Source organism: Populus alba, chromosome 10, assembly GCF_005239225.2.
Source record: "Populus alba chromosome 10, ASM523922v2, whole genome shotgun sequence".
NCBI lineage: Eukaryota > Viridiplantae > Streptophyta > Magnoliopsida > Malpighiales > Salicaceae > Populus > Populus alba.
In genome coordinates, this window is record NC_133293.1 from 13,912,984 (window position 1) to 13,940,687 (window position 27,704).

The 27,704-nt window shown below is 35.0% G+C and overlaps 4 protein-coding genes across 6 annotated transcripts; 1 reads left to right on the forward strand and 3 right to left on the reverse strand.

The window, feature by feature from the left end:
* On the reverse strand, window positions 1–4,019 carry LOC118047770 (lysine histidine transporter-like 6). The gene is made up of 8 exons (XM_035057140.2): window positions 3,650–4,019; window positions 3,410–3,549; window positions 2,930–3,313; window positions 922–1,315; window positions 697–802; window positions 505–596; window positions 345–413; window positions 1–242 (listed from the first exon to the last, which is right to left on the reverse strand). The coding sequence occupies exons 1-8, from the start codon at window positions 3,671–3,673 to the stop codon at window positions 144–146; spliced, it is 1,308 nt and encodes a 435-aa protein (XP_034913031.1). The 5' UTR covers window positions 3,674–4,019; the 3' UTR covers window positions 1–143.
* Window positions 4,020–8,739: 4,720 nt separating this feature from the next.
* On the forward strand, window positions 8,740–14,088 carry LOC118047752 (GDT1-like protein 4). The gene is made up of 13 exons (XM_035057118.2): window positions 8,740–8,899; window positions 9,009–9,077; window positions 10,520–10,579; window positions 10,681–10,728; window positions 11,125–11,213; window positions 11,313–11,349; window positions 11,424–11,471; window positions 12,258–12,326; window positions 12,482–12,526; window positions 12,623–12,684; window positions 12,799–12,871; window positions 12,981–13,068; window positions 13,778–14,088. The coding sequence occupies exons 1-12, from the start codon at window positions 8,882–8,884 to the stop codon at window positions 13,047–13,049; spliced, it is 687 nt and encodes a 228-aa protein (XP_034913009.1). The 5' UTR covers window positions 8,740–8,881; the 3' UTR covers window positions 13,050–13,068; window positions 13,778–14,088.
* Window positions 14,089–14,394: 306 nt separating this feature from the next.
* LOC118047760 (ATP-dependent Clp protease adapter protein CLPS1, chloroplastic) lies at window positions 14,395–15,961 on the reverse strand. The gene is made up of 3 exons (XM_035057129.2): window positions 15,764–15,961; window positions 15,162–15,318; window positions 14,395–14,928 (listed from the first exon to the last, which is right to left on the reverse strand). The coding sequence occupies exons 1-3, from the start codon at window positions 15,825–15,827 to the stop codon at window positions 14,667–14,669; spliced, it is 483 nt and encodes a 160-aa protein (XP_034913020.1). The 5' UTR covers window positions 15,828–15,961; the 3' UTR covers window positions 14,395–14,666.
* Window positions 15,962–17,251: 1,290 nt separating this feature from the next.
* Window positions 17,252–27,532, reverse strand: LOC118047722 (mediator of RNA polymerase II transcription subunit 25). 3 transcript variants are annotated; one of them, XM_035057090.2, is made up of 15 exons: window positions 27,364–27,532; window positions 27,238–27,268; window positions 26,786–26,849; window positions 26,026–26,156; window positions 23,953–24,162; window positions 23,794–23,859; window positions 23,362–23,572; window positions 22,704–22,771; window positions 21,723–22,574; window positions 20,642–20,695; window positions 20,481–20,509; window positions 19,576–19,644; window positions 19,393–19,477; window positions 18,182–18,268; window positions 17,252–17,957 (listed from the first exon to the last, which is right to left on the reverse strand). In XM_035057090.2, exons 1-15 carry the CDS (start codon window positions 27,459–27,461, stop codon window positions 17,598–17,600), a joined length of 2,415 nt encoding a protein of 804 aa, XP_034912981.1. In that variant the 5' UTR covers window positions 27,462–27,532; the 3' UTR covers window positions 17,252–17,597. The 3 variants fall into 3 exon arrangements, with proteins under 3 accessions (XP_034912981.1, XP_073268048.1, XP_034912997.1); XM_073411947.1 differs by having other exon boundaries at window positions 26,786–26,995; window positions 27,364–27,473; XM_035057106.2 differs by lacking the exons at window positions 27,238–27,268; window positions 27,364–27,532 and having other exon boundaries at window positions 26,493–26,923.
* Between the last annotated feature and the right edge of the window lie 172 nt (window positions 27,533–27,704).

Here is a 27,704-nt window from a genome sequence, read left to right on the forward strand (position 1 = left end):
TTAAAAAAAAAAACTGGTATACTTATTAAAAGTTGGAGTACTTGATAGTGGCGATTATCCCACAACAAAGGCAGCGCTAGCAAGCAGCTGATAAGTAAGAAGAACAAGTATTGCAAACTCGTTCATATACATTTTGCCATTATTTATGTATAGAACCTATAGGTGGAGGAATCGGTAACAATATTCCGGAACCCACCAATCGTGGATGCTATCATGATGAACACTCCGACGAATATGGAAGCCTGAAGACAAGAAGAATTACTGCTATTAATTAATAAATAATTCACTGGTCTATTTGTTGCTTTAATTAGGAAAGGCATGGCATTTTGGATTGTTCTGCTTACCCAATTTATAAACCATTGGGTGCTGAATCTCTTGGGTTTCTTGATTAGCAGCCACATCACGCAAGGGAGCTGCAAGAAAGCCCAGAATGGATAGATCATTATCTTGTCTGATTCTGAAAGTAATCTAGTGATTATCGCAATTACCCTAAGAGAGGCTTACAAAATATGAAGTGGGGGCAAAACCAAATCCACCAAAGAAACCAAGAAGATCTCCAAAGAACGGGAAGGTGACTCCAACAAATAGTGTAAATGCTGCCAAATATCAGGGGCATGTGTAGTTTGTAAATTCAACGGATAACAAATAATTGGAAGATGCAAGTTAATTTAATGCCAGAAAAACAACAAATCTCACCAACGTAAGTAGAGCGAGTTAGGAGTCTTAGTGCAATTCCTGGTGGGAAATTGAGTCTTTTCATCATCATCCTCTCTAGCATGTCAAAAACAGGCATGGCATAGACCTAGAAAAGGTTTCTGTTAGGTCCAGCAGAACATGTGCGTGCGTCTGTGTTTTTTTTTTTTTTGAGAATGTGAACATATGTGTACTGTTAATTTCATGAATATAGTCTCTTATACCTACCTGGTAGCTACCAATGACATGAACTACCACCATTAAATTAGCGGAGGCGATGAGCCATGCGGGTCTTTTGAGATCAGTAAGCACATTATCATCAACATCTTGTCCAAATGCCCAGTACCCTATAAGGGCAACAGGAAAATAGCAAATTGCATTGATAAAGTAAGCACCCAGTGCACCTTTCCACATTGGTATTTTGGAAGGCTTCTCAGGAGTCGATGGAATTGTAGCTTGGATTTCAAGAACAACTGCATGGCCAGCAAATGCAAAAGAAATTTCTCCCAGTGCATTGAAGACACGAAACATGTAGTCAGCTGCGCTGGTGCTTTTGTAAGCATAGCTCACATTATCAACCCGGCCATGGGCCAAAGAACCTGCCCATGCTATGGTTGAATAACTGCAATCAGAAACTCAGTGGAGTAAGACAGCACTGCACAATGTTAATCAATCAAGAACCTGTAGTTTTTGCATGATTCGTGCCCTTATGATCAGAAATTAAAACTTTTTGTCCAAATTCAACATAAGAATAATAGGAATATTGAAAAGGTATACAAATTAAGTTCATGTCTTGATGTCCACTAAGCATGTTTTCCTGTTTGGTTTCACCTTTTGACTTTGATAGTAATCTGTATGCGTTCACTTTAAGTGTCTGCTTTACTTCAACATCGATCTGATTGTAAAATGTTGAAGAACTAGCTTTGCCTTTGCGTCATTTTCTTAGCTTTTTTTGTCACCAAAGTTCCACCAAACGCATAAAAAAGCCTCCGAGTCTAAAGTCTAAACCCATTTCCTTCCGCAAGATTGATAACTTATCCTCATAATTATGGCTGTCACTCAAAAAGCAATCAGTGAGACTGATATATTCGATACAAAAAGGGATCCGAGTGACCCTACCAAAAGCAACGAATAGCTTTAAGCAATGGCCCTTTTGAGGGACAGAGATCAGAATCGCATAACTTTCTACTAGTCATTGATCCATAGTAAATTAATCAGCAAATGCTAATACAATAGCGAGTGTGGCAATTGTCCAATTCTAGCCACAAATTTTTTGCATGCTCGATAATTTTCACAATCTGATGCAAGTGAGTCTGATAAGGCATGACTAGAATCGTCACAATTGTTCGAAGCCATGCTCCTCCAGTAAACAATAGATCTCCTAGTCGTATCTTGTGTATGGTAATTAAATCATAGAGATTCAATACCAGAATCAATGACTTATGGTTGAAACCACAGCTAGTAATTGGAGAGTAAAATGAAATACTATCTAATACTACTGAGTCTAGCTATCAGCTGAAAGAATTTCATATTTTTGCATTTTGTTTCAAATTCGGAGGCTGATGGCAGGTGGGCGAGGGGAGATCAGGCCTTTTTAATTAAGGTCGAAGATCATGCCGGTGGAAGTCGGGATATGGAAAAAAAAAAAAAAAGGAAAAGAAAAGAGTGACATATAATCCTTTGTTAAATGACTAGGTTATGTATCATCAAAAAAGGGAAAAAAAACGCTTGATTATAGCCGTGTCGTTTTTTTAACTATGGTTAAGTTCTTTTTGTATCTTAATCTTTGGTCTCTTGAAACATGGCCAAATGACTACGGTTCAAGTTATTGAAAATCTCTTCACATGAGGTGTTTTGGTGTGTTCATTTTGCGCCAAAATGAGATTCTACTCACAGATTAGTTTACAAGCTAACCAAGTCAGCAGTGTGCAAGGCTTTTCAACTAGTAGTTTATCTAATTTTTCTTCAATTTTGGGAAAGAATATTCTTGCTCGCTAATTGACAGTTATAGTTCAAGACTAAAATTCCTTTATTTTAAATGGATGGTGCCTTTCATCCTTGTGTTTAGAAATTGTTTGTCACTCTAAGAACTTTATTTAATGCATTTTTGAGTAAAAAATATTTTTTAAAAAAAAAACTTCCGCAACACAAAAAAACACCCGATTTCACAGAATTACCACGGTTATGTTCTGGTTATAAGCAAGGAGCAAGGAGATAAAAAATTTAAACCAAATACCTGAGTGACATGACTGCTGCAGCTAGTGAAACGCCAGCAACAGAATTGAAATTAGGAAGCTGGGACAAGAAGAAATGAATGCCACCAAAGATCAAAATCCAGTAAGACTGCCTTATTGGTGTGCAGGAGGCGCAGGTCATCTCCATGAACTTCTTCAGACACTTTCCTCCTGTGACCATGTACACAATATCACAACCAACTTGAACAATCAGTTGCTGAGGCAGGACAATCCATGGTCCCAATTTCGGCCCGAAGGCATGTCGACCTAGGTCGATGTAGCGATCAAAGCGAGTCCCGGGAACACATTCATGGAGTTGGATCATTTGCCACATTGTGTTCAAGGTCATGCACCAGGATAACGCTAAGACCATTATCCCTGGACCCCTGATGATCAAGAACAGAAATATAATTATTTAGTCTTCTTTGCTGCGCGTATTAATAAGTATCTGTTAAGCTGTGTTACAGTACTGACTAACATACCAGCCTAAGTAAGCCATGGCATAGGGCAGACTTAGAACACCTGCACCGATCATGGCTGTGACAGCGTGGAAAGTTGAGTACCACCATTTGGCTCGGCGAGCAGGGTCGCCTTCTGTCCATTTGCTCATGGACTGAGCTTCCTGTTTAGATTTCAAGAATGGAAAAGAAAAATGGTTACATTTTTTCGAAATAATAAGCATGCAAGATATGGGAAACAAGGGTATAACTGGTTCTGCTCACCTTGGAAGGAGAAGTTGAAACCATAGTCACAGCCGAGAATAGCTACCTCTTCAATATGGGAGTTGAGTGATCAAGATCATCAGCTATTATAAGTAGTGGTTTGGTGACTCAAATATGATATTTTTTTTTAATGGTTGGATTTTCTTTATATATGAATGTGTATTAACCGGGACAAAATTTAATTTCAAATAATTTTAAAAATATACCTTCATACTGGCCTAGGCCACTCTTTAAAACAAATTGATCAGATTCCTTGGATTTTATATTTGAATTCATAGAATTAAAAGACAGAGCAAACATCTATAAACAGCCGAGTGCAATAGGCATAAATAAGAAAAAGAAATTTACTTGGGGTTTGGTAAGGAGCTTTCCCTTGGATTTTTTAGTCCTGTCAGTAAGAAACTCAATTGTAATGGGGAATCTGTTTGTATATTTAAAGTGAAATGAGAGCCCACCATCCACTGGTTAAAGTGTTAAAGCCAATTTGGAAAGACCAACTTGTCTGATAAACATAAGGAGTCTGTAATCATGAAGAGACATTTTTTGGCTGAGTACACGGGCTGCTGTGATAAAAAAAAACTCTCTAGGAATCAGAGAAGTTAACTATGCACAGCCCCAGCACCTTTCCTTTTCTCTTTCAAACTGGGACCATCTCAGGGATTGTGGGATTTGTAGACCTGGAGCCAATAACAGGGAGTTTTTGTTGGTTGGTTGGTGATTTAGATCTATCCTAAAATCATTGCCTTTGAAGGAGTTTCTTTGTTAGAGGGCCATGGTTTCAGGCACAATGATTAAAGGGGGGATAAGGCTACTCCTACTTGTTATGCACCGTCCGTCCGTCGTCATGTTCTTCTCCTGTGAAGTGTCCCCGTTGGCTTTTGGAGACGGAAAGGCACATCGCATATCATTAAGAGAGTATATTGTTTTTTATTCTGGGCCTTTTCTTTGTGGGATGTTTTCCAAAGAAAATAGCTTTCATCAGTTAGAACAGGGCCTGAGGCCGAGTACAGATGCAGATTCTGAGGATCATCTAAGCTCCAAATGTGACTAATCAAAGCTGAATAAGGAACCCTACAGTATTTCTCACAAAAAAGAAAAGAAAAAAAGAGAAAGAACACACCGGCTATTACTTAGAAAGTTAAAATTCTCGATCGTCAGGAGCTGAGCTTGTATGTTTCCTTTTGATTTAAGGGAAAATCCGCCATTTTTTTACAATACAATGAGAGGTAATCTTCTCTTGCTCTCAAGTCTCCCTTTAATGAGAGAATCCAGATGATTGAAAGGAAAGATTCGACTATACATATTAAACGAAAACTACTGTGATATATATCGTCGAAGATTATGCTAATTTTATGCAGGTGTAGAAAAATAAATAAAGACTTTTGCTCCTTTATAAGGGTGCTCCCCTCGGAATTTTATGTTAGTCTTCTTCGCTCAAATTTCCTTTGGAAAAACGAGCTTGCAAGTTGCAGACACCATCATAACAGATACAACCACAATAAATATTTTCTCTTACCATTAAAATTGGGTTCGATCAGTGCTCAAGCTCTGTCGCACAGAAGTGCTGGCAATTCTTCTTCTTCTTTTTTTATTTTTTTTATTTTGAGAATTTAACGGAAGTGTTGGCTTTTGTACATTAGACAACTTAAATACTACCATAATTTTTCATCCGAGAAAATAGGAAACTCGACGTGGGAACGTGTCATCTTCACTCTTCCATTCATCGATCCATTGCCTAGCTTACAGGATTTGTAGGATAAATCGGAAAATTAGCATACAAAATCAAAACAATATGCAAATTAATATAAGAGCAAAGAGTTTTGACAAAGTAGTATATTTTTATGTTATCATATTTCGTAACTTTGATATTTATTAAATGTCATTATTTTTAGCTCCAACAAGATAGTTGTCGCGTTTTAAAATATAGATATTTAATAAATATTGTCTTTTAAAGCGCGACAAGGTGAAACTCCAATTATCTAACTCAATTAATCGATCTACTCGTGATAGTTATTGAGATCAATCAACCGGTTCCTAAACAATAAGAAACTCAAAATTGATAAAACTGAGGCTATCAATAAGATTTTTTGATATTTAAATATATGACAGTCCATGTAGTGAATCAATAATTACTATAGAATAAACAGTGTTCAGAAGCTCCTATAAAAATTTAAAAGCGATTCAACGATAAAATCAAAAGTTATAACCCTTTTGATTCGTTATTCTGGTCTGACGAGACTAAATCTCATCTTGAGCTTAAATTTGTGATTCATAAATATATTTGTTAAGCCATTCAAATAATTTGTTTAAGGTATATCCTTATTTAGTTATGACATACCCACGCCTAACTATAATCATTTATTATCGCAGGTCGACTATATTATTGACATTGACAAACAAATGATAATTATTATTGTATGAATAATAACTTTTTGAGATTTTATCTAGAGTATTTTTTTGTTTACAAGCTTGAAAAAATATGTATATTTTGACTCATAAAATATATTTGAAAGAAAAGATTAATTAAATAATAATTTTTGATCGAAATGATTAACAAGTTCATATAATTAGATACCGGTTGAACTAGATGATTAGAGTTTTACTTTGTTATGTTTCAAAAACATGATATTTATTAATTTTAAATTACAACAATTATCTTGTTACACTTAAAAATAATAATGTGCTATTTTATCATATATTTCTCAAATTGTGTTATTTGTCAAAAAAATTTAATAGAAGTGCTATTTTTTTAAAGAAATCCGGATTTGAATGTAACAACTTTGTTTTCACTTTGACAGACGCTTTGTCGTAGTTACTTAAGCTATATACTATAACTTCAGTTAACAGAAGAAAAAAATAATCAAAGAATAAAAATAAAACTCAAATGACAAAAACAAAAACTTAAATGCACAATATATTATAAAAGATTGATAATAATATGGTTTGATTTAAAAAATAAATAAATAATATTTTTAAATATATCAAAATAGAATATATTTTATCAATTTAAGCTATAACTTGTATTAAAATATCAAATTTATAACTTGGATTAGAAGCCCCTACTAACTTTATAAAATCAGAACAAATTAATTAAACATCTAAAACATATCAATAATAAAAATAAAATACCTGTAAAATTAAACACTAATAACATAATCAAATAAGGGGTTGTCGGTACTTGTTGACCCCTTAGTCCAACTCTCTGTTGTGCAAGTCCTTTAATTTTACCAACTATCGTTAGTTGATCGAAATGAAGAAGGGTTTAAACCATTTCAACCATGCAATTTATAATAAATAATAATAAATGATCCAAATTCCTTAAAAATTAAAAAAACTAATAAAACCGCTTGGCTCAGCTGAATAACTTAAATCATGAAAAATCAAATGATAAAAATTACCCAAAATTCTAAACTTTTATTCCCATGGGCTTTCTTCAAAATCCAAAATAGTAAAGGAAAAAAAAAGACTACCAAAAAGCCCAATGCCGATCCTCCCCTTCCCAGAAATGAAAGATCAAAACTTGAATTCTGCGGTGGCCATTTATGAACATTTACTTGACCACTCGGTCGCCCATGGACTCCCTTGTGATGCCAAGATAGTATTTAATCATAATCTTATAAAGCCCTTACACCTGCTGCTGAGCTTCTGACCACCATGTGATAGGTATAAAAATTAAAAAAAATTATAATTTTTTAACACAATTTTTTTCATTTGAAAATACCTGAAAAACAAAATAAAAACTCAATTAAACCCGCTTGCAGCATAAAATCACCTCAAAAAATCAATGTAAGAACTGAAACTCAACTTGAATTCTATAAATTTCATAAGATCCGGTCTGTTTTTTCTGCAAGGTGAAAGCTTAAAAGCACGACGACACCAAAGTTAATTATTTTTAGTTGGAATTCTAATTAATAATTTTCTTTATCTTTAACCGGAATAAAACTAATCTCTCTTTTCAAAATTGATTTTTTTTAAGAAAACCATGGACCAAAAATGAATTGTCAAAAATTACAAGGACTGAAAATGTATCAACTTTGAAAAAGGAGAGAGAGAGTTAACTTCTCACGCTAAGCGTTCAACAATCACATGGTTTTTTTTGTATTTTTCACTTTGATCCCTTATCATTTATTTTTTTTCATCCTTTGCAAAGTTTGACATTTTGATCATTAGCTGTGGCCTAACAGGGGGTGCAATTAAAAAGAAAAAAGTTGAAGTTTTACCAAGGCACCTTGGTGTAGTGAAAATATGCGTGTGAAAATCTATATCAATAATACAACCTCTAGTTTTTCTAGGAAGCAAGCCATTTTTTTACTTTTAATCAGTTCAAATATTATAAATTTCTTACTTTTTTATAGAAAATTATACCCAACAACAAATAGTTATGTTGGATACTGCACACCATAAAAATTTCTTACTTTTGTAATGTTTACTTTTTTATTTTTATTTATATAAAAATATTTAAACTAATTTACATATATTTCATCTAATTTTCATAAATCTTGAAATTCACAATCAAATAATTCTCTAGTCACTTTTTCTATGGAGGAGTGATGGCAAAATAAAAAAAATATGTCCTTTCAGAGTTATGTTTCAGTTTAAAAACAAAAGTAAATTCTCTCCAAAAAGTAGCTTATAGCCTTGTATCATCGTTTCTGATGTACGTACACAAGGGCAAAACATCTCCCGCCACGTTGAATGTCAACCAGTTACATTTAACAAACACAACCATTATTCATACTTGGTTCAAAATTTATTTTATTTCGAAAAATATCTTTTGTGTTCATTAATCCTTTCATATTATCTATTTCTTCCTTTTCTACTTCTTAAAATAAAATAATAAATAAATTTAAAAAAGGAAAAAAATAACTAATTAATTAGTTCTCAAGAGTAGAAAGATCATTTAATTCATCTTATAAAAATAAAGAGTGATTTATGACTGAGGTCACGCGCTGATTTCCGAAACTATAAATTGCAACCCTAACATCCTCAAATACCAGACGTCCGTCCAATCACAACACAACAACAGCTGCCGCGTGTTAAAGCCCCAGACAAAAAGCATCTTTCTTTCTCAATAGGAACTGAAACTCACGCTCCTTATAGGCTTATAGTCTTATACTAACCAAAACTAACCCTTTACACGAAATTTCGACAACTGTGTCTTCGAAGAAATTTCCCACTGCAGCTCAAGTTTCTCTCATTGTCAGGAAATCTTGTTATCTTTTACTGGAAAACATGACCTCGGTTGCTCAGGTAATTTGTTCGTGAAGCAAATATTAATCTCTGTTGATTTCGCTGTAACCTGGATTTAGAACTTTTTAATCACAGATCTTCTTTCATTTTTTCTTTTTGCTTAACCAAGGGTTTCACTAAGTCTCTTGCGATGACCGTGCTATCGGAGATCGGCGACAAGACTTTTTTTGCTGCTGCGGTTAGTTTTATTTATTTATTCTCTAAGGAATTTGGTGTATTTTCTTGATCTATTACTTAAATTAATTTTGAACCTGTATTTTTTTTTAAGGATATAATTACAGAAAGTTGCCTGTTATTCTTTTTTCCTTATGATCAAGTGGGAATTTCTTGAGAGAGAGATTAATTTTTGGGAAAAGCTTTATGCGTTGACTTTTAATAAACGATGATTAATGTGTTGAAAGTAATGCTATTTTTTTTTTAATTAAAGAAAAAGGAATATACTTATGATATAATTTAATATGGATAGTGGTTTTAAAATTTGATGAAGGGATAAATTCTCTTGAGTTTGAAAGGTGCTGTTGCTCACAGGACCGTTAGATCAGGGATTAATTCTTTTGTTGTTTAGATTATCATTACCGTACCTTTCCCCTTTTTTTTTTTTATGGTACGTTACTTTATAGGATCGGGTGGGTATTGTTTTCTCCACAAAGTACCTGCCTGGGTTGTTTATCGCCATGTTGAAATAACTGAGACTGTATCTGTAAGATGGAGTTTCAGCAACTTATTTACGTTCGCTGTCGATGATGCTTTTCTGTTGAAAAACCGAAAAAACTTGCATGTTTTGTTTTCTTCATTACACTTGCCCATCCCCATCCACCTGCTTCGTCCTTGTCTCATTTAAACTTGGTAACCTTTAGTTGCTTTCAACCACTGGGATGGCCTTTGCAGTTATGGTCATAGAATTCTGAAAATACCAACAAAAAATAAAGAAAACGATAATGGTAAAGAAAATTTTAAATATATGCTTGATGGTACCAAAAGTACGAAGCAAGGTTAAATCAAATTGACTAGCAAGTTACATAGGTTCAAGGACTTCCTGTATTTATGGACAAGCTGGAGTTTGGAAAATGAGTATCTTTGATAACTTTCTGGCAACACGAATATGGAAAATCAATCCAATTTAACAGCCTTTATATTTGTAATTATTCATATATTTTTGAGCTCTCCAAAGCATATGTTTTGAACCGAGTGAGCACAAGAGAAGTTGAAAAAAGACAATGATTGTAGTTTACAGCCAATTTGCATCGTGCATACTGCCTTTACTTTTAGTAAAAGCTGCCACAAAAAAAAATTGTGATGATAGATACACGGAGAAGGATTCAAAATCTCATTTGACTTGTTCCAAAATGACATTCTTTGCTTAAGTGGCCAATGATGGTGTTTTTTAAGTTCTCACTGCTCATTTCACTTGAGGATTTCATAGTTTCTGTTCGAGAGTGTCTTTTATGCCCTGTAGTTTACTTAGTATAGAGAATCAGGCATCATTCTGTCATGTATGCTTTCTCCAATATCCCTTATGATTAAGAGCTAGAATTTCTATCACAATTTCCCTATAACTAGTTATTTATAATTCTCTCGCATTTTGTACCTGCTTGCCTTACTTGTGCTGCTTGTTTCTAGATCCTGGCCATGCGTCACCCAAGAAGACTTGTTTTGTCAGGCTGTTTGGCAGCTTTGATTGTAAGTGTTTTCTCTTGTTTTTTTCATGCTTGACTGTAGATTTGACAAAATTGCCCTTTCCGAGTGCCCAATTGTTAATGATAATATTTGTTGATTTTTAGGTGATGACTATCCTTTCTGCTATCGTTGGCTGGGCTGCTCCAAATCTGGTAAGCAGTCTGTTTGAGGCCTGGATAGTTTTTTTGTTGGTTAATTTTGTGTTTCTATTGGGGTGCCCTTTTTGATGTTTTAGCAGAGCAATTACACTTCTGTTAGATGCAATTGAACTTTTTAAACAAGTAATTGATATATTTTGCATCCTCTATGTCTTCCTTGGGACACAAATTTCCTGGTAGTACACAAGAAAAGCCTATGTATAGCCTGTAGCATTGACAAACATAGCTTATTAACACCCCATCCCCTACCGCTCTCTCTTCTCTAGTCATCTATCTGTTCTGCAGTATTTGTTTAAGTGCACGTATCTATTTAAAGTTGTTAAGTGAGACTGCCTTGTTACTTTCTTTTACATATGTTAATTGAGTTTTCATCCATGTTTGCTGATCTAGATCTCTCGTACTTGGACTCATCACATAACAACAATACTGTTTTTTGGATTTGGGTTTTGGTCATTGTGGGATGGATTTAATGACAAAGGGTAAGGGTTTGATCTTCTTTCTTTGTTAGCTTTCCTTTTCACTCTTCTCCAGCTTCACAAATTGTTCTCATTGGAATTTATTTCTATTGTTTTGAACAGGGAGGCTGAAGAATTGGCAGAAGTTGAAGCTAAATTGGTTTGTTTCTTCCTTCTGATGATATTTACATTTAACTGGAATGGTAGTTCACTTTGCCTCTGTTTTATCATTAGGATGCTGATTGGAAAGCTAACACAGGAACCACCAAAGCTGGTAGCAAGGTATAATAACTGTGCTTTGTGTACTGGATAACTAGCACTTCCTACTTGCATATCTGATCGTGAAGGCAATAGTCCTCTGAACTGACCTTGCTCCTTTTTTTCCCTTCTATTTGGGTTTGGGTTGACTCTTGATGTGGGGGCACTTTCTTCAATGTTCTTGTCATAATAATGTTTATTGTATTATTTCCTAAATTGTTAAGATTTTCTAGGTTTTGAAGAGGTCAACACGCAGTCTAGTAAAACAAGCATAATTTTAAAGACCTTATTGTCTATAAGGTTAAAATTTCATAGTCATCGGAGATCGGGAAGGCCTTCAAAGAAGGCTCAGGAGTTACTATGCGAGATTGTTTTTATTTACCTTGTTGTATTTAGATTCCTTTTCCTATTTACCTTGGTGGAGGTTTGTTTTTTTTTTTTTTTTCCTTTCTGTATTAAATGCAAGTAATTGCCCATTGTGTGGCATCTCTAAACATGGACCACAGAGCTGCATATATCTGAATTTCAAAATAATAGGAGGCTGGGGTGCAGCTTATGTGCTATCAGGTGTTGGTACCAGAATGTGGCATGTCTAATGTACATTTTTCATTAATCTTCAAACATCTGGATTGATGATAAATGGAATCATTAACTGGACATTTCCTATATTTCATGAGACAAATGACTCAGTCATGCCTAAATTGGTTATGTGTACCAGAAATTTAGTTTCATAGTTGAATGTTTCTAACTTTGTTCCTTGAATATGCTATGCTTGTTGGTTTCAAACTTTTTTAACAGTTTTATTTCCAGGACGATGATGAGTTGAAAAAGCAGAGGCGGCCATTTCTTTCACAGTTGTTCTCGCCAATACTCTTGAAAGTAATGCCTTTTTTTTTTTTTTTCTTTTTTCTTTTTTCTTTTTTCTTTTTGAACTATTAGATTTGGAACTCTGAAGTACTACTGTTGGTCCAGGAAAAAAAAAATAATCTTATTTGACCCTTGGGATAACCAGTTTTATCATGCGTGTTCTGCAGGCATTTTCCATTACATTCTTTGGTGAATGGGGTGACAAGAGCCAGGTAAGAATCACCTTCAGGACCCATACAACCTATTAATTTATTCTCATGGTGATGGTGCTTCATTCTTATTTTGCATTATGTTCAATTACTTTTCAGATAGCCACCATTGGCTTGGCTGCTGATGAGAACCCATTAGGTGTAGTTCTTGGTGGAATTGTGTAAGTTAAAGTGTTTTCTCCATGCATTTATTGGAGTCATGCTATTTTTCTTGTTTGAACTTACTATATATACCACCAAGTTTATTGTGATTGATTGTTTTTCCTTTTCTTCAGAGGGCAAGCATTGTGTACTACTGCCGCTGTTGTTGGTGGAAAGAGCTTGGCATCTCAAATATCTGAGAAAATAGTAATTATTGATCTTTGCATTTTTCTTCATAGCATATTCAGAATGTTTTTCTCTACATTATGTATGCAAGCAATCTTTGATGTCAATGCTGTGCTTTTTTGCCATTCAGGTTGCATTGTCAGGTGGAGTTCTTTTTATTATTTTTGGAATCCAATCCTTCCTATCAATGGTTGAGTAGACACATCATCTAACTAGCAGTAAGTACTTTCAATTCACTTAGATACCTCATTCATGGTGTATAAGATGAGAAGAGGAGGGGTGGGAGCTGGGGTGCATGGGCAAGCTCTATAATAAATTTATTGGAAAAAGAGAAGGAAATGCAGAAAAACTGCTGTCCAACAGATAATTAATTGGGGTTGTTTGGGAGTGAGTTTCAAACTGTTTTTCATCAAAATTTGAATTTTTTTTTTGCTTCAATTTTTTTTTTTTAGATGTTTTGATGTCAAAAATAAATTTTTAAAAAATAAAAAAACATTATTTTGATGTTTTTCCGAGCGAAAATAATTTTGAAAAATAACCACTACCATACTCGTAAATACCCTTTTAGAATTGGTTGGGTGGTAATATTTTCACTGGTGTGAGAAATATTTTCACTCCAGGAATCACCCTCTCACAGAAATGTGCAGGCCCCTTGCTTGCACACGCACACAGAGAGTCATGAAAATAGACTGTAGCAAACGTAGATGCAAAATTTACCTGTCAGAACAGGATGCAAGAACTAGTTTATGAAGGGCTTTGTCATTAAACTGGAATGCCTTTCTATCAATTAACAAATAGAACTCTGAGAACAATGGCTTCAAGTGGCTGCACAGGCATGATGCCGGTTAATAGGTGAAGAAATTTGCATTTTAACCTGTACTATTCAATACTCTAACAATGGATCTGTTTGTGACTGCTTGCATTCAGGGATTGAAACTGGTTAGGTATAACTTGCAAACATCAAGAAGGTGATCGTTCTCCAAGGACATGACAAGATAATTTACAAGAGCAATTGCTCAAAACAGAAATTCCTGATTCGAAGAGCAGTAAGCGTGTTTGATTGTCAAACTCAAGGGCGTGTTATATGCTCTACTTAAATGATATTTTGTTGGATCTTGATATATCTGTACTTGAATGAATGAAGTACGAGACACCAAATTTTCCTGCACGCAGTTGATTTTCTGCATGCAATTTGAAGGTTTCCTGTTGATTTGTTAAAGCAGATAATATTTGGGAAATTGGTCTCGTATAACTCAGAATGAATAGAAGACGGGGAAGATTCTGTACTGGGTGCTGCGGCTAGTTGTGAAATAGTACCGTGGCACGTGGGTGCCTTGATCAAAAGGTTCAGTGACATCACAGCCACGATGGCTCTAATTAGAAGAGGTTCAAATTAGATTTCTGCAGCCAAAAAATAAAATAAAAAAGGATCCAAAAAGAGGAACAGGGGATGTTTTGTGAGTCTGCTCATTTGGTAACCAACAGGTTATTAAATGGAACGGGTCATGATATATTGAAAACAAAACGGTACTGCTAGTTCCATATAGTTCGAGAAAATCAAATGTCATAAAAGCTTTGGGGAATTGTGTGTTCAGCACAACATCCTGTTTACGACATGGATAGCAACCAGAGATTGCAGTTAATGTAACAGCTGCAGATCATAGTCTCTTTTTATTCAAAATTAGCGAATCCTGCCATTTGCATCTGAACATGGACGAGACCGATACGTGTAAATATGAGCACTGCTATGTTATATACATCTATTGCTTTAATGACACTTTTAACAGGAAACCATGTAATTTCATCAGGACAGCCCTCAGCATCCACCGCTGGCAGGTTCGATTGAACTCAGAAGTCCATTGCCCCTCAGCTGCATGCAGTGCCCTTCAGCATCAGCCTGAGTGCAAATAATCACCACCGACAAGCCATTGTGGTGTGCTTCTTGCATTATGTTAACAGCATTGTCAAGGGTCATCCCCGGGATAACTTTCATCAGAACTTGTACAACATATTCACGTTTATTGTAATTGTCATTGTGCAGTATCACACGATAAGGTGGTGCCATTTTCTTTGATTTCCTGAAGATTATTTGAAGATAAACAAATATTTACTCAAGTGAATGACTGGAGATCTATAGACAGTGCAAATAAGAAATAATAAATCAACACCACTGTGTTCACGTAAAGGGTAACCCTGATTTGTAATTAAATCTAAAATGATATATATATATTCCAACTTTCATCAACCTGAATTGTTTCCACAGGAATGCACCTGAATCGGGGTCATCAGATAAAGTGGTGCTGGTACGTACCTCAAATCAAACTCAGATTCGCGACCAGGAGTGGTTCTCTCGATAACGGGCTTCTCCAATATCCCTCCTCCTCCTCCTTTGCCTGAGACTGTTGCTGATATAGACATGAGAATCCCACGGCTGGCACATGGTCCTCTACAAACAGAGTTCTTGTCACCTACTAAAAAAAAAAACGGAAAAATAATAAATACTGGCAACCAAGACCCGAGACCCAACTACCACTCTACTCAATACCACCAGTTAAAACACGAACATCTCGCCGGAAACCAGGATTGATAAAAGAGATGAAATGAGATTTACGGAAATTTAAATTCAAAATCCCCACCAAAACTCAGAAAACTGATATCCTCTGTCCCTTCTTAATTAATTATTAATTATTCAACACCAAAGAAAACAAAAGCAGCTGGAGAGTAACAAACTGCAACGACCAACTAACTAGCATGGTGTTTGTTCTTGGACAAGTATATAAACAAATAGCAGCAAGAAATACAGCTCGTAAACCGTAGCCAAAAGTAATAACTGATGGTCGTTATAAAATTGAATTTAGAGAAATAAATTCGAGTAAAATAAAAGCAGTTAAGGGAAGAAAAAGTAATAAGTACCGGGTTTAGGGTTAAAGACGTTATTGGGTGAGAGAGCTATTCTCCCACAAATTGCAGTCTCCATTGTCGCCCCCTTCTCCCTCTCCCTTCCCGAAACGAGAAATGGACCCTGTTTTTTTTCCTTTCCTTTTCTTTGAAAAAATATAGTAATTGTAAAAGATTTTTTTTTTTTTTTTCGTTTTGGAAAAAGAATGGACAAAACAAACTGGTGGTGGAGTTGGGTTGTGACTTGTGCAGACAAAACATCTCAGAAAAAGAAAAAGAAAAGGAAAAAGAAAAAACTTATGTACGGAATGTATAAGCATGAAAACACGTCGTTTTGGCACTCTTATGAGCAAAAGTTTTGCTACATAGGTTTTGCAACTAGTTATTTTTATTTTTAGTGTTGTTATTCCTTTTCATTTCTTCTAAGCTTCTAGGTTAAACATTATTTTGTCTTGATAATTTTTTTGCTTCCTTTATGGTTTAAGGTCTGTCAGATAATACGGTAAAATTTTTTTTTAAAATATTTTTTTTATTTAAAAATATAATAAAATATTTTTTATTTTTAACATCATCACATCAAAACGATTCACAAACATAAAAAAATTAATTTAAAACTAAAAAATTTTCAAAAATATCCAAAAATTTAAGTTAAATCACAAAATCAAACAATACCTTAAGGTACCTTCAAACCAACTAATTTTTGCCATGAAATTAAATTTCTTGTCTGTTTATTTTTCCATGTATAATAATAAGACATTCATTTCACAAAATGATAAATGATAATAGCAATAAGTATCATGAATCCAGTTATTAAGCTAATTATATTATACCATATGTAAAAAAAAAAAAAAAAAAAAAAAATGAGATGGGTTCATTATGCAATTTGTATATACAAATAAAATAAAACATTAATGAAATTTTAAGAATACTTGAGCAATCTTTAATGTTTAGTATATGAAAAAATCAATTTGGAGAAAAAAATAATTCAAAACAATTTATGAGGATTCTTTTGTGTTCTTTAATGTTTTGAAGATAAAAAAATAATATATAACTTAGAAGGAAAAGAAATAAATATCAAAAGAAATGTTATCTCGACAACTCCATTTGATGCAGTCCATAATGATGTTATTGCTAAAATTTGTAAAAATGTCTTTCAACAACTATCATAAAAATGTAAAATTAACCTAATTTTAGTCAAATATTTTACCTTTGATTTAAATAATATTATAAAGATATAAATGATAATAAAAGTTAAATAAACGAAATCAGCGAAACTATACTCGAATTTTAAACAAGTTACAATACCGCAAAAGTACAATTTGCAAGGTTAACCAGCTAACAAGGAGAACTTGAGTAAACTTACCTCAAGGGTTGACAAGTAAATTTCTTTTGTATAGAGTACTGTCATAGAGGTCCAAGAGTTCTAACAATTAAATTTGGAAATGTTCGTGTCCATCCCATGAGGCATATGTTAATTGCTACTGATCAATTCACTTCAGTAACAACACGAAATAATCAGGAAGATCAATAAACAAAATAGGATAAAGAAGCTCCAAATTAAAATCTTAACAATAATTTACTTTCTAGAATAGCAGAAATGACTACAAGAAACCTAAGAAACGTAGTGCAACTAGCAATGAAGAAAATCTCTATCACATGAGAGCACAAGCGTGAAAACTTGCGTCATTATACGAAGTGGAAGCCAAGCAGCCTTTTCAAATTCATTAAGGTTTCTGCTACTACACATCAGCCTTGACAGAGAACATTATCAATAAATTATCTATGTGAGTGATAGAATCGTTCTCTGTTACAAAGGTGCATTCTGCTCCCTACTGAATTGGAGTTCTTATTAACTCATAAAGCCTCCTCCAGGCATGTTTGCTGGCCCTTGTGAAGAAACTTGTCCTTGAGAAACTAATTGTGGACGACCTGGACCTTGAACATAAGTTTGACCCATTCCTGTTCCAGCCATTTGCTGTTGCTGCAATTGCGGAAGCTGCTGCTGCTGTTGCAGCTGCGAGAGCTGCTGCTGTTGCAATTGTGGAAGCTGCTGCTGATGTTGCTGCTGCTGCAGTTGTGGATGTTGTTGTTGTTGTTGCTGCTGCTGCATCTGCTGCTGCTGCCGTTGCATTTGCATCTGCTGCTGCTGCTGTTGCATCTGCTGCTGCTGCTGCTGACTGGATATTTGTGGCTTAAACACAACCATATCCTGGTTCCACATAGTTTACATTAAGTTATAATGCAAGAGATACAGGTAAACAGTTGATTCATCGCCTTATTTTGATGGCTTAATCATATGTCTTAACAACAATTAAAAAGGAAAAGGCACATTGACGTGCAAGCCCCCAAAACAAATATGTAGCTAATTTTTGTGACTGGTAGGTCTAAGAGAATTTCGAGGTACTGAGAAATAGAAGTGCAAATACATCTTACCCCAGGAAAAAGCATCCCTATCAAGCGGCAGGCTTTGTCAGAAACAGAGAGAAGCAATGTCTGAGATGGTAACTGGATTACTGCACACTAGGGAAATTAAGAACGACAAAATCAAAGTCAGAAAAAAACACATCAAATAGACATGTTTTTTCCATGAGAAATGAAGCACTATCCTGAACTAATTAAATCTAAAATAAAATAGAAATACAAGAATTTGTAACTAACTGTTTTTCATTAATTCATTTTTTTTTTTTTGGAAGAATTAGGACAGTCATCCTCTTAGAGTTGTTAACATGAGAGTTTTAGAAGGTTCGATTGAGCTAAAAATGTAATTAGTTATGAGTTTACAGAACTTCATCAAAGGAGATTCATAGAGGTTTCTATTATTTCAATTAAAAAAAGGGTTTAAATTATTTGAGCATCAATAAACTGCAAAATTCCATGCCTGTCAGACAACCAAGCTGACAAGATAAAAGGACTTTCAACCATGTGTAAGCAAGGAAATAGGTCCCCACATTCCTACAACTATATCCATTCTACAGTAGAATAATAACAACTTTCGATGACATTCATGCATTCGTGATTCACCCTCAAAAGTAGTGAGTGCAAAATTTCACTCAAGAGATCAGGTTGAAAACAATTAAAATATGTGAACATTCTAAGCTTGACTTGATAGCATCTGTGCAACTACTATCATACCCCTGATATGGCTTAACAAAATCAGAGTGCCTAAGCAGGCATTTTATAAAGAACAATATGAAAGGGGAGAAATAGGAGAGGGTGGAAGAATGCAATGAAGGGTTGTTAAAAACAATACGTGAAGTATGGCATTGATTTGCTACTTGTTTCTCATGAACTAATTTGGCAACTGTTTAAAAAGGGCAACTTCTAATCCTGCGATTCCACTCTTTTAAGTTTCTGCTTAGAGAAAAAATAATATACAGAAAGTGTCTTCATTATCCTTTTATATTTGGTTCCAATTCACTTTAATACAAGCAAATTTCAACCAGGAAAGTAGTAGCATGCAATGAATGGTGAGCATCAAGATCCCAACAAAAAAGTCATATCACTGAAGTTAACATTGAATGCAGAAGGGAGAACTGATGGATGACATAAGAATTGACAGTAACTTTTCAAGAAAATATCAAATTGGAAAGCATTGGGATACCTACTAATCCAGAAAAAGAAATTAATGAAAGCAGAAAACTTACAAGCTTCTTCTCTTGGAGTTGTCCAAGAAATCCATGCTGATTCATTGCCCGAAAAACTAGAAAATCAGCCTTCCCGACATATTGCCTTTGTCAAAATAAACCAAATTAAAAAAAAAAAAAACATAAATACAACAAATAAATGCGAAAAAGACATGCTGAAAATCTCAAGTAAGACGCAATTACTTGTTATTCATGTGGTCCTGAGATATAAGCCGAACTATTTGCATTGTCGGTGGCCAGTTTGCTGCAAGCCTGAGAAGCACACAGAAAAACTAAACCAGTTTACCCCATCTTGACAAATATGTGTGCTAACAAGGGAATCTAAAAATATTAAACAATGAAAGAAAAAATCAAGTGATCACACAAACACTCAAAAACTTCATAGTTTGAAAGGTCTAGATCAAAAGTTCAGAAGTTGGGGTCATCTATCTTAAACAATCGAATGAAATCTCACAAATATTCTGTCTATTCATGAATAAATAAAACATTCAATTTTAATACAACCAACTATAAGTTTTACTTAGAATACAGTTTTGATTTTAATACTAAAGTCTGATCCTTGGCACTTGAGCAATATATACCCTGATCAATGAGGCTGAGATTTAGGCAACTCTCAAAACTAAACATGTCCCATTGCCAATAGTGTTTTTAACATGGTTAGATGATTAGATGGACAAAGTACCCTCAAAACTAAACTTGTCAGTAGCAAGATGCTGGGACATATAGCTAAAGGGCAGTGGCATGAAGGAACATCTACCTTCAGAGTAAAACTCGCAGTCCCAGACAAATCATCTGATGACCATGTGATGATTTTCTCAAATGTAAACCTGAATAGAATTAGTACCATCGTGTTTTTGTAATTCTTTTTAGTTAGTTGATACGATTTTCTTTTATCTAAAAACTGTAACAGTTAATTTGTGACTCGTATTAATATACAGCCAACAAATATAAAATCAATGCATCTTTTGGAACCAAAGATAATTTAAAAGTTGTTCCCAAAAATGTAAATCGAAGATGTAAAAGACTTTAGGAAGTGGACAGTGTAGATTGTTTTTCTACTTGGACTAAATTACTATGCCTGAACTTACGTCTCAGAGGCCGAAGCACTCCTATAACCCTGCATCAAAGGAAAAAAGTATAAGGTCCATGTGTAAAACTATGTCAAATGTACCAAGATTAGTTACTATTAAAAGGAGACTGAAACAGCATTATGTATTAAGTGGAGATTTCTAAGCCATTTCAAACATACTTCTAATCTGGTGATAAAGACAGGCTGCCCTTGCCGTTGCCCAGACAAGTTTCCCTGTATGAAGTTCAAATGTTCAAAAGAAATTATAAATTAATGAGTTCATAAAGACACCTTTTTGACAGTTCAAGAAATCTACACTGATATTGAAGAAAACTTTTCAAGTGAGTTAAATACAATAATTTTGAAAACAATAATAATGATGATGAAGAAAGTAATTAAGCAAAATCTAATCGACTATTTTATCATCCAAAGGACAGTTAAGTGATTTCATACTTGCTATTCCATACATGATCAAACATTCCCATTACATTTTGGATTGTTTTACCTGTCTCATTACCCACTCGAGGGTGTCAGCAAACTATTACCAAATCTAACAAGATGAGACTCAGGTAGATATGATTAATTAGAAACTATCAACAAATTTTAGTTTGAGGTGTTCAGCAAGAAAGGGGAAATCAAAGGGTTTGTATGCCTTAACTGATAGCAGAGGTTATATCCTCAATGATGGCATTGAAACCATTTTTCTACTGGCTTTGGAGTATCAAGGTTATGGTGCTTTGACTTTCAGAATCAATATTATCAGCAAAAAGGGAAATGAAGAACTTTAAGAGTAAACCTCATCCTAAAAGGATAAAAGTCTAATTTTTGTTTCACATAGAATAACAGCAGTTAGAAGGGCTCTAATGATTTTTCACCCATACCCCGTACCAAAAAAGAAGAATAAGAAGCAAAGGGTACCGTATAAATTTTAATCAGATTAGTGACTTCTGAACATAGGTTACACCCCAACCCCACCCATGACCACCTGATTCAAGGATCATGACAGATTTGTCCATCATTTGGTAAAATTTGTGGAATGGGCAAACTTTCCAGAAGGCACTACTGTACATACTACAAACCAGTCCATGCCAAAAGTCCATATGTTAAGAATAAACAACTTTTTTGACGAAAGGCAATAAAAATTATGTTCTTTGCTTGAAAATAAGAGTGAAATACTTTCATCACTGGCTTGGAAATCCACTATAATCTTGAATAACAATTTATGTACACTTAGTTATCCCAAAGAAGCAAGCAAACTTACCTCCCAGACTTTGACATATTTCGATTGTGCTGGTTGCAAGCCCCCTGCTGTTTGTTGCGACATTGGCAAATTATCTGCTGAGTTACTGTTTGCACCAAGAGGCTGCATCCCGGATTGTACTTGTTGAGACATTCCAGGGGTAGGAATCATCGTGTTCATACCAGAAGAGACACCTGATGGACCCAGACCGTTCATTGTGTTTGGGTTTGCACCCATCCCACTTTGTACCATTTGTGCTCCTGAAATATTTCCTTGGCTCATGCCTGGTGCTGATTGACCAATGCTAACACCTGCTTGAAGATTACCCATTGGTTGTGAAATCCTCCCAAGGTTTGAATTTCCAGACATGTTAGAAGTAGCAGAAGTGAATGATCCAAGGCCAGAGTTTGGCCCAATTTGTGTTGTCCCAGTAAGAGTCCCTGACCCTGTTATCGAAGAGACACCTGGTTGCCCAGATGAAAATACAGTTTGAGCAGCAGGCACAGAAGATGCCATTCCACTCGAAATCATATTTGACATATGCATGGCCACAGAAGTTTGATTTATTGATGGGAGACCCAAAGAAGTTCCTCCACTTAAACCTGCAGAGTTCATCACTTGCCGTGCTTGAGAGATATTGTTCAGAATGCTCACATTTGCTGCAGCAGGAGGCCCTGGACGTGCAGACTGAGTCATCACACTGACATTTGGTTTCAAGTCCTGCACATCATCACCACTTGTTGCCCTATCTTGAGTAGTAGTAGATGGTGAAGAAGTCTGCAAGATTGGAACTCCTTGAGATGCAGGGCGTGGAACAGAAGGATTATGGGGAAAATTAGGTCCATTTGCCATGGAAGTTATAGTACTTGGCTCCTGCAAATATAAAATCACAAAAGCTCTTAACCATGCCCATAATGCACAGAATCAATGCTGTCATGAAAACAACTTTATTTCCCTTTAATAAGAGAGCAAAAACAAGATTAAAGGATTCACTAGACTTACAACTTTCACAGTTGCAGTGGGAACATTTCCAACTGAAATTGCTGGTCGATTTGTGATAGATCCATTCACTGAAATTTTGAAAGAAAGTAAGTCTTCCACCAGGAAAAATATCAAACAACAAATTTAATATTGGAAGTAACCAAATAAGCCTAAATCAAGTGGTCAATACCTGAATACCTAAATGCCTAAGGAAAAAACTGGCCATTTTCTTATGGTTTATTTCTGATGTTTCAAGTGCAATAAGAATCAATAAATTAGCACTAAGAAGATATCATCTTCCACAACAAATATCTCAGGACTTCATGGGAAAAAGCATTTACAGGCTTGAATCTTGCCGAAATCCTAAGACCTATGAGAGGAGATGTACTTGAAGCCTCTCATCACAACAATGTATCTTTAACATTAAGGAGATGAAAATTTTGAAGGATAACAAGCTAAGAGCTTCTACATGAGAACCAATGTTACAGGGGGTTAAACATACACAGGATAGAAAATGTTGATTGATCTGATTGTTATATCTTTCTTTCTCTCTTGTACAAAAACCATGTTAGGTGAGGGGCTTCAGAAGAGAAAAACACCAAGCAAAATAACTTAACAAGTCATGCCAATATTCAATCACACTCAATAATAAAAAAGCAGACCAGACAGCATGAACAACCTGACGGAATAGAAGTTGGAGCTGGCCCAGTTACAGAAGTAACTGAAGCAATATCCACTTTTACAGGAGTTTGATTAGAAGTCAAACTTGTAACTCCAGGAAGGCTCAATGCAGCACGAGCCTCCATAAAGTTCTCTGAGATTAACACAAGAAAATGAGGATTTTTTACATTGTCAACAGGTGGATCTGCTGCTCGGCTGTTGCGCTTCCCCTACATTGTAAAGTGTGTGTTAAATAGCGTACCCCAGATAAACATTAGTGATTTCCACCAATTTTAGAAGAGCAAAGTATGCTGTGCAAGGGTATTCCAAACCCCATCCCCCAAATGATTTTCGTTATCTTCCCTCCATGCAAGAAGCAACAGTGCCATAAATGCGCTTTTGCTAGCATCAATACAAAAGAAAAGAAACCACAAAAAAGCCTCATCCTTACAGCATTGTAGATTGACCTAAGTTTTGGAAGCTGTTTTGGACAAATGATTGAAAGAGAAACCGAGCACTGCAATGAAACTTGGGATCAGTTTTCACATACCAGTAAATTTCAAAAATAGAGAGCACCAGTAGATTAGGTAAGAAAACAATATCAATGTACCTGAGGAAATGATTTAGCAACTGTCTCTGCATCAGATAGACGACTTTCATTCTGTGCATCAATATTTTCAGTCTGCTCCAAATTTTGTATTTGTGGACGATATACTGGTGTGGGCAATGGGTGTGGGTTACTTGCAGCAATAAGAATACAGTTCCTTTGCTCGTCTACATTTGATTGAGTTTGGATTCCATTTGGATCAATAGGGAACATCTGAACAATACAATAAGGCATAAGCCTAGGGAATATACTTTGCAATTGAAGTAGAAAAAAATTCCTCGATGAGAGTAACAAAATAAACAGGTTTCATGAATAAACCTGTCACTGACTCCTTTGTGCAAACCAACATGAAGATAAACAGCAATAAGAGAAAATGCTCTTGCAAGTTGCAATAACTATCCAAATATGTATCAAAGTATGTCATCAAATGCACATGCAGGAAACAAACAAGGGTCACAAAAGATGGTCAAACATCTCCTACTTTGCTTAGCAATCTGGTGAATGGTCATTTAGGCAATATAATATTCTTCATTAAACAACAGAACATGCATATAATAGCATGAACCAAAGTTAAAGAGCCATTGATAAAAAAAGGTTACCAATCACCTTGCATGTTGCAAGGAGCTCAAGTCCTGCATTTACACCCTGACAAGACCAGGACTTGGGTCAGGTCTGCCTCATTTCATTGCACTAGCCATTGGCTCAGCACAGTGAAAGTTTGGGTAAAGCCACAAATTTATGTTTATTACCAATCCTCTAAAGCAATTGGGACAAAGTAGGACTGTTGCACTACTTTAAACATTTGAATAAAAAAAATGTGCATATGAGAGGGTCCAGAGCAGAGCCTAACAAACCTCTTGGATAGTTTTTTTTCAAATAAAAATATTCCATTAAGAGAAAGTATAAATTAAATTCAATGCCATTGAAGATGGTTGTCAATACACTAATCACCCTTTTGTTTCCTCTTTTCACAATAGCCACCCTTATTTCATGCTATCTGGTTGCAAGGCAAAGTTTTGGTTTTAAAATTTCATGGCTGCTGTCATCTATCTATTTGGGTGTGCTGTTGGGGGCTGACAAGTAGTTTAAAAAACAGGAAGATGCTCAGTACAAGTATAGCACTACAGGCGCAGCCAATGTAATTCGCCAAAGGACAAAAAAACGTTGAGATTTCTTCAAGCAAAAGAGCACCATATTAAAGGGATGATAGTTCAACGTGAAGATGCAACAAACAAAAGAAAAAATCCAAAACGAAAATTGGTTGAAATCATGATAATAACCATGGAAGTAAGTCTGTTTTTTTTTTTTTGTTAAAAAATGGCAGGAAAACAATGAATAGTGCCTGAAGTAAATAAGACATCTTCCTTTGAAAATCAACACAATAGCATTCCACTCCCATCAACAGTTACAAAAAGACTATTCTAAGAGCTCCTGCAGCTGTTCCCCACAGTATAAAAAAGATGTGATTTGACAAATACTGAAAAGAATGAAAATCAATAATGAAATTCGATTAGAAGGGCAGAAAAAGGATAATAACAAGAGGGCACCCCCCTAAAAAGAAAATGAAAATCAAGACAAGCGTTCCAATTCCAATCCATTAAATGTCATCTAAAGAAACTCCTCTAGGAACCACTTTAACCATGCTCCATAATACATAACAGCATTGAATTAACAATTATATTTTCCTTTTTGAGAAGAAACCTGACAAAAAATTTGATATAGCAAACCCACGTTTTTTTCCAACCCTTTGTATTGATGAAAGCCAAACCCAATCCATATTTATGTCTGTTAGATTGAGTGGCCATGCATGACACCTTACATCAATGTCAATCTCCCACACCATGGCTTACATTATTAAAAAAAATAGTAAAAAACTCAAATTTCTAATGAAAAGGGACCTCAAGCTTCTTCTGCGCTTTCCCTCTTACAGGGAAGGAAAAGGAAGCAGAACTATTATAATAATAAGCTTCTGTTCAGGGAATATCATGAAACACAAATAACCATTAACTGGAAACAGAAAGTGTTAAACTTAAAAAACCAAAAAAAAAGAAAGAGTAGAATAGGAGCATGGCATACCATTAGAGCTTCAGAAAGCCCTTCTGCAATTGCAGCATCATTGAAACCACCACCAGCAAAGGGAATTGCCGATAGCCACTGTAAGAAGATATCAACATCTCTTGTCCAGCCACTCCGTTGAACCAGGCAAGCTTCACAAAGAAGTGGATACTCTGTTAGTTATCCCGCTATAGTAGAATAGGAGAAGAAGAAAATCATGTTTCAAATTTCATGTAGCCATATCACAGAGAAGAAATAACCACTGCTGCCATGCATATTGTGAGATTGGTGTAACTCAAGCTTTGAATATTTTGCAATAAACAACGGTAATACAAGAATCTCTTTACTAGATAGCTATATTTCCCAAATTAAACACATCTCAGACAGTTTTTATGACTTTTTGGATATAGAAAAAACTAAAGAGACTTAAAATAGTTCATATAAATAAAGTGCAGAGTAGAAGTTCGAAGGAAGTTTGATATACAAACATTAAGTACATGCATGTGAATCTCTTTAGAAATCTTCAAGTTTCAACTGCAACTCCAGAATTGCAGAACGGAATTAGTTCAAAGATTTCTAATTACTTGAAATTCAAATCAACAAAATCTCGTATAAGCTTCTTCTGCCAAAAAAATCCTCTCAGCAAATACAAGAAGAAGAAGCCAACGATAAACATGAAATCAGCCTTGTTCCTCGAAAAAGTAGTCCAGCGTTAACATGGAATAACCCATTGGCCAAGAAAAAGACCGCATAATATGAATCAATCAAGAAAAACACAAACCAGAATATGATCCATGAGAATTAAACGTGACAATTGAGAGCTCAACAATGGAAGTAGGGACCTTCTGTATTTGAACAGAAGAAAGACACAGAACAATAGTCAGCAAAATCTGAAATTTACAGAAAAAAGAAAAAAAAAACAATACAAGCATCAAAAGGAAACATAAGTTCAAACGGAGCATCCCGTCGGATTGATTCCCATTGCTCAGCCCTACAAAGTGATAAAATTCTAAGATTCATTCAAACCAGTGTAAATTGAGCAAGGTAACTAGCCCTAAAACCGGAAGACACCTTTCCTATGTTTCGGAATCGAATCAGAAGACACCTTGTAATGTTCTTTCAATAATCAAATCACAAACCAGTGTTTACAATTAATTTAATTCTAAAGTTACAGCATTTATCACTGTCCAAGTCAATGCAATTAAAATTTTACAAGATAAGATTTTTACTTACCTGCCCTAACAATTCGTTACCACAATAACACCTGCACAGAGTGATTGGGCCGTTGAATAAAAAATTCAAAACAAAACCCTAATTCACAGTTTCAAACTTTTTTTTCAAAGAAAGTGCCGCACGTACCTGATGATCTTTTCAAGGTAATCAGAAACGATGATCGACCAGAAAGGGCCCATGGCAGCAGTGCCTTCAACGGCCACGATCAACTGTTTCTCCGCCATTCTAACGGTTGCGTAGGAGAGAAAGCGAATCAGAGTTGAGGTCGTTTGCGTTGCTGAACTAACTGAGTAAGTGTTTGGTATTTTTTATTATTTTAAATTAATATGTATTTGATGTTTTTAAATTATTGTGATGTGATAAACTTCAAAAATAAATTTTTAAAAAAATATTATTGATATATTTTTCTAAGTGAAAAACATTTTAAAAAACAGTTATAGTTATACTCTCAAACAAATATTCTAAAA

What these genes read in the sequence shown, in the direction of transcription:
- LOC118047752 (XM_035057118.2), top strand. An exon ending in TCTCGCCAATACTCTTGAAA is followed by an intron (nt 12,327 to 12,481) that starts GTAATGCCTTTT and finishes CGTGTTCTGCAG; the next exon opens with GCATTTTCCATTACATTCTT. An exon ending in CTCAAATATCTGAGAAAATA is followed by an intron (nt 12,872 to 12,980) that starts GTAATTATTGAT and finishes TTTGCCATTCAG; the next exon opens with GTTGCATTGTCAGGTGGAGT.
- LOC118047770 (XM_035057140.2), bottom strand. Translation starts at nt 3,673, where the DNA reads ATGGTTTCAACTTCTCCTTCCAAG. An exon ending in AACTCGCTCTACTTACGTTG is followed by an intron (nt 597 to 696) that starts GTGAGATTTGTT and finishes GATATTTGGCAG; the next exon opens with CATTTACACTATTTGTTGGA. An exon ending in CCCAATGGTTTATAAATTGG is followed by an intron (nt 243 to 344) that starts GTAAGCAGAACA and finishes TCTTGTCTTCAG; the next exon opens with GCTTCCATATTCGTCGGAGT.
- LOC118047722 (XM_035057090.2), bottom strand. Translation starts at nt 27,461, where the DNA reads ATGGCGGAGAAACAGTTGATCGTGGCCGTTGAAGGCACTGCTGCCATG. An exon ending in TTAGGTCAATCTACAATGCT is followed by an intron (nt 23,573 to 23,793) that starts GTAAGGATGAGG and finishes TTTACAATGTAG; the next exon opens with GGGAAGCGCAACAGCCGAGC. An exon ending in TCTTTATCACCAGATTAGAA is followed by an intron (nt 20,510 to 20,641) that starts GTATGTTTGAAA and finishes CCTTTGATGCAG; the next exon opens with GGTTATAGGAGTGCTTCGGC.
- LOC118047760 (XM_035057129.2), bottom strand. Translation starts at nt 15,827, where the DNA reads ATGGAGACTGCAATTTGTGGGAGAATAGCTCTCTCACCCAATAACGTC. An exon ending in CGTCTTTAACCCTAAACCCG is followed by an intron (nt 15,319 to 15,763) that starts GTACTTATTACT and finishes TTTTTTTAGTAG; the next exon opens with GTGACAAGAACTCTGTTTGT. An exon ending in GAATCTGAGTTTGATTTGAG is followed by an intron (nt 14,929 to 15,161) that starts GTACGTACCAGC and finishes AATAATCTTCAG; the next exon opens with GAAATCAAAGAAAATGGCAC.